Raw genomic sequence first — 6,000 nt, 5'->3', positions numbered from 1 at the left:
ACCTCCCTAGATGTATTGTTGATTTATTGGTAAACTATGTGAATTCAATGTATTCTTGCCTGATATGAAGAATTGTGTCAATGGAAACAAAATTCAGTGAAAACGTTTTTGACTTGATGCTTATTCTAGGAAAGCATTTTAAAGAACAGTCCACGATTACAGCATATTGTACACAAGGAATATTAACAGCTTTGACTTACCGCACTCCAAATTATAGTCCGGAAAACTGTTGGTGAAATTACCAAGGGTTATTTACCTGTAGGTTCTGAATCGTTCCCAATCACTAATTACCTCAGGACGGGCTCACCTGTGATTCGCACTCGGGACTTAGATTTATACACCTCGCAGACAGGTCAGCAGAAGCACGACAAAATACGTTGTTTTTCAAGATCAATGATCGATGTGTATATATATATATGTTGCTCGGCTTGGCTCCGCGCTATGTCGCGCTTTTGACGTTCGCGAGACAAGGCTGAGGGCGCGCGTTGCGGCTTGAGGAGAACTCTAGAATAAACAAAGTGCCATAACTTTGTCAAAAATGATCGAATATGCAAATTTATGCACGATTGATGCTGGTTTTCAAACTTGATCTGAGGTATGCTGAGACACGTGTGTCACGCCTCGCCTCGTTGATAAGCCCGCAAGGTCGCTCCGTGCAGCGGCCTGCACGTATTGCACTGTGTGAATTATATAATTACCAACGCACGGTCTGAGGTGCTCACGATTCAAGAGATATCCGTTTAAAAAAAAATATTTTCGTTTACTTAACGATATCTGCCAAACCACGTGCCCTATCGCAAATTCCAAAATGACATTTTAGTAGACTGACATGCTGAACAGATCTGTGAAGTTTCCCCTCGATTAGATCAAAAATAGGGAGGAGCTCGGTTTTAAAGGTTCATGCTTAAAAACGTCATAACTCTGAAACCATGTGACGCATGACGTCATGCTCGCTGAAGTTTTTGTTCGTCATGGGTATGCGATTCTGCCTGCAAAGTTTGGCCTCGATCTGTTCAGCCGTTGCAGAGAAAAAGGGTTTTTCGTGTTTTCACGAAAAACAATATGGCGGCCGAACCACGTGACCTGTGACGTCATAATTACCATTAAAATATTCCACAGACCGAGTCCCTCCTACGGTGAAAATTTGATCTCAATCGGTCCTATTATTGCAGAGAAATTGGTTTTTAAAGGAAATTAAAACTTAAAATGGCACTAAGTTAAGGATCATCAGAATTATCAGAATTCCCAAAGTTCAAAGTGCCATAACTTTGTCAAAAATGATCGAAACGTCGTGAAGTTCGAACTTTATCTGTAACTTATCATGAGGAAACCATGTGCCAAGTTTGAAATCATTAGCCTTAAGCGTTTAGAAAAAAAGTATGGAAAACTGTTCTTTGCGTGACAGACTGACGGACTGAGGGACTGACAGACTGACGGACTGACAGACGGAGGGACGGCGTGCAAACCTATAGTCCCCTCCGGTGTACACCGGTAGGGGACTAATAACAATTCCACAATGTCTCGTCGTTCAGGTAAGAAGCAAACTAATTTCATGTCCCCGCACAACTTTGATCTCCCGATGCCAATTAGTGTCAAGGCAAGCCACAAAGGTCATGTTTGCTGAAATTTACACACTTTTCTCTGTGGCAGTAGCAGTAAGTCTTTCACTGACCATTGAAATGTTTCATTCCCACGGCCTTTCACTACAAGGTTCCTGTTGTGTTGTCTATGCTAATGATATAATTAAATAAATGCTTCGTGCTGCTGCCTTCCGTGACTCTCAGCATTTGAAACAGATATAGCACAGACAAACAACCATAGGTTGGCAACCATTGCAGAGATTTCGATGTGGAGTTAATTTCTCTTTTTATATATTCCTTACTACCTTACAAAATCCTTGTTGGATATAATATTGCGGTATATGAGGTGATTTTAGTAGGCTGGGCAGGCCGTGGCGTAACTAGGGGATACAAGTTCGAGCTGGACGAGTGACGTCACTCGAACGCTGAGATTCGCGCCCTGAAGCCTGGACTTGTCACGTTTGGTATTAACCGTCAGAAAGGCGACACGGATCGATTTTGTAGTTCGATTCTGAGAAAGTGCGAGCGCACTGTTCCCTTCACATCGTGCTTCATCCAACAAGGGAAGGGAACGCTCGTCAATGACGTGACGCGGGTGACGGGAAGCGGGGTTTTTTTTGGGGGAGGGACAAAGATGGCGAAATGGAAATCGAGGGAGAAAAACGGGACGCGAGAGAGGAAGGCAGATAAGTGGAGATACTGGATAGATAAGCTTGGGAGCGAAGGAGGGATCGGAGGGGAGTTGTGAGGGAGGAGGTAGGCTCGTTTGACGCCCCGTGCTGGGAGGAGAAGCGGTGAAAATTCTCCTCAGCACCGAGGGTCGTCACAGGCTCACTTTGACTTGGGCCTGTCCGTGCCAGGGGCGGCGCACGGACCGAGGCCATGGACACGGCGCTTGTCTGCGTCGTACTGGGCCTGATCGCCGCTCTGCCCGGAGCCGGGAGGTTCCTCAACATCGGTGGTCTCGCCTCCGTAAGTTTGTCCGTGTTTGTCTCCATCGACACCCGCTTGCATTTTCGCTTCTCACCGGCATCTTTGGCCCTGTCCGCCGTTCGTGCCTCGAATGTACTGAGCGAGATGAAGTACAGGACAACGTGCCATTACTGAGCAGGACGAATGACGACAATTGGAATGTCGATGTGAGGTAGTAATTTGTCCGACGGCGTTTTCGGGACCGTTTGTACCAAATAGTCGGACGAGTCACTAAATGAAGGCTTTTTTTAATATCGAGGGCTTGTGAGGTGGACAGCGAATGTCTGGTCACCATGTCTAACGACGACAGTCAGACGTCTGTGCTTTGCTCTTTAAATACAAACACGTACCGATGCTCGGATTTAGCGGGAAACGAGCATCGTTTTGGTGAACCACGGACGAGTACTGGGAATAATTATCTGTCTTCAGTTTGGTAATGATGTGATCGGGTAATAAAAGAAAAAAAAAAACACCACTTTCTGTACGTGAAAGAAGAAGAGTAAATTGCGGTCAATGCGGAAGAAGGTGAGAAAAGGGGGGTGTGGTAATGTAGAATAAGGGCGGAGTCTGCGTTGTCTGGGTTTGGCCCTCATTGGTTCTGGGAAAGGTTCTCATTGGATGTTACTGGGCAGAGCCGGCTCGTAGGCGGGGACTTCCCCCTTGTGTGGACCTGCCCGTGCTCAGAGCGACCAAGTGGGGAAGGAGTATCACTATTGGTTAAAATGTTCTGTTTATTTCGTTAGCAACCGTCGTTCTCAGTCGTCTGAGGTCAATAAGAGAAGGAAAGCACATCTTGTACTTTGTTAGAAGAGAATATGGAAATGATGGAGAAAAATAGGAATGTTTTCGGCGTGTCCAAGTTACAAGGATCAAAAGTTCTGGCCTTGCAATGATGAATATTTCATTTCCATTTGGAGACCATTTATCAGTTTCATGTCTGCATTATAATTAGTTACATTTTGTAGTATTGTTTGACGGGATTCATGCAATGCAGCATCAACAGCAAAACTACCATGTCGAATATTGAGGGTGTGTGTGTTTGTGTTTGTCATGCATGTGTCATGCATGTGACAAGCTAACGGCAAAAAACCCTCTGTCTACATAAAATGATGACGATGGACTCTAGGGATGAAGCTTATGGAGGAAATGTATTATTTATTTTTGTACACACAAACCTAAGCTCATGGAGGATGCGAACGACAGAGGGGAGCAGGTTCACAGACACTGGCCCATGGGAACATGGAGACAAAGGTGTTGCCCATCAATGGTAGTAAGGAAATGGGGGTGAGGAAAGGAATGTATATTGAGTGAGGGTAAGGGTGGGTATGGGAGAATCTGAGGTGATTGTGTGCAGCACTTGAAAGGAATGAGCACGAGACAACATGCCGCACGCACTGAGTCGGTGGATTGACATCTCTGCAGGGCTTAGCCAAGATGGAGTTCTGAGACCACACTTCCTTCCCATCTTGTTGAATAATTTGGAACCTTTGAGTGCCATTGCCATACAATTATGTATGTCTGGTGTTGGGCTAGCGGCTAGGGTGCCAGCTTAGGATCCTAGGATCCTGGGTTCGAATCCCGGTCGATCGCTGAATTAACGCCAGGGGGGTTGACTCAGCCTGTCATCCTTCCAAGGTTGGCTAATTGAGTACCAGTTCACTGGTAATTCCCTGCTTGTCGTAAAAGGCGACAAACAGGGTTGGCGTGCAGGAAGGGCATCCGGCCGTAAAACATTGCTTCAAAAAGGGGACCAAAAAAAAAAAAACAACAACAACCACGGTCCCCGAAAAAGGCCAACCCCCACTTTGCGGGGAAAAATAGCCTCTAAAGGTGGGTTTAAAAAAAATTTTTTTTATGTATGTCTGGGTAGTTACATATTCTTTCCATTTCGTAACAATGGAGCTCACTGTGCTCTTGCGAACTTTCAACACTCTAGAAATTGTTTTATACCCTTCCCCAGATCTATGCCTCCTCACAATTCTATCACGGAGTTCTTTGGGCAGTTCCTCGGACTTCATGGTAGAGTTTTGCTCTGACATGCACTGTTAACTGTGGGACCTGGTATAGAAAGGTGCGTTGCTTTCTAAATAATTTCCAATCAATTGAATTGGCCACAAGTGTACAGAACTACAGAGGACCTTGGCTGAGATGGGAGAACCTGCTGGAAGGACTGCAGTCTCTGCAGCACTTCACAAATCTTGGCTTTATGGGAGAGAGTTGGCCAGACGGAAGCTACTCCTGAAAAAAGCACATGACAGCATGCCTGGAATTTGGAAAAAAAGTCATGTGAAAGACTCTAAAACCATGAGGAAAAATATTCTGTGGTCTGATGAGATGAAAATTGAACCCTTTGGCCTGAATGCAAAGCACTATGTCGGGTGGAAACTGAGCAGAGCTAACACCATCCCTACCATGAAGCATGGTGGTGGCAGCATCATGCAATGGGGATGCTTTTCAGCAGCAGGTACTGAAAGACTTGTAAGGATAGAGGGAACAACGAATGGAGCCAAATACAGGCAAATCCTTGAGGAGAACCTGCTTCAGAGTGCAAAAGACCTTAGAATGCAGCGAATATTTAATGCAATGGCTTCAGAACAAGAATGTGAAAGTCCTTGAGTAGCCCAGCCAAAGTCCCGACTTGAATCCCATTGATAATTTTCTGTGGAAAGACTTGAAGCTTGCTGTTTACCGATACTCTCTTGCTTGAGCAAATCTGTAAGGAAGAATAGGAAAAACTCACCAAATCCAGATGTGCAAAGCTGATACAAACATACACAAAAATACTCGAAGCTGTAATCACTGCCAAAGGTGCTTCTATGAAGTATTGAGTCAGGGGGTTGAACACTTATGTAAATTAGTTATTTCTGTAATTCATTTTTAATTGCATTTCTAAAAACAAAATTCCACTTTGATATTATGGGGTATTATGTGTAGATCAGTAACAAAAAAATCTCAATGTAATCCCTTTTCAATTCAGGGTGTAACACAACAAGAGAAAAAGTCAAGGGGTGTGAATAATTTCTGAAGGCAGTGTAATTTTTCTAAGTGATTCTTCACCATTGAGAGATAGGGCCAAAAACGATATATATATGATATATATATATATATATATCACAATATCTCAAAAAAGTTGTGGAACCTTTACTATGAGATTCCTTCATCTACCCCCACAAACATAAGAGTATTTACATGGAGCCATATCACGTTTGGTTTTGGGGAAATTCTCTGAAACCCATGATGTGTAGACGTTGGGCTTTCCCATTCCCAGCTGTTGTATTTGCATGTTAAAAGATCGATCGATCGATCACTGCAGAAAAGGACTTTGCACCTGTTTCTCTTGTCAAAGCTGGGGAAACTTGTGCATTGTTTGCAGTGGCAAATATTCGATTCCAAGGGGCCTAGCCATCGCAATGCGTTCTGAACCATGAGCTGAAATAACGAACTGTTT

General features: G+C 44.2%; 1 protein-coding gene across 1 annotated transcript in view; it reads left to right on the top strand.

Annotated features, from left to right (window-relative positions):
• The first annotated feature begins 1,965 nt into the window (after nt 1-1,965).
• Nucleotides 1,966-6,000, top strand: part of LOC137420707 (uncharacterized) — a 64,092-nt gene continuing 60,057 nt past the window's right edge. Inside the window, exon 1 of the mRNA XM_068105993.2 lies at nt 1,966-2,552. Coding sequence (XP_067962094.2) covers nt 2,463-2,552 — 90 coding nt within the window. The 5' untranslated portion in view covers nt 1,966-2,462. The remainder of the gene's footprint in view (nt 2,553-6,000) is intronic.

The sequence above is a fragment of the Myxine glutinosa genome, chromosome 2 (assembly GCF_964187855.1).
Source record: "Myxine glutinosa chromosome 2, kmMyxGlut1.1, whole genome shotgun sequence".
Classification (NCBI taxonomy): Eukaryota; Metazoa; Chordata; class Myxini; order Myxiniformes; family Myxinidae; genus Myxine; species Myxine glutinosa.
This window is presented reverse-complemented; position numbering and strand designations above follow the sequence as displayed.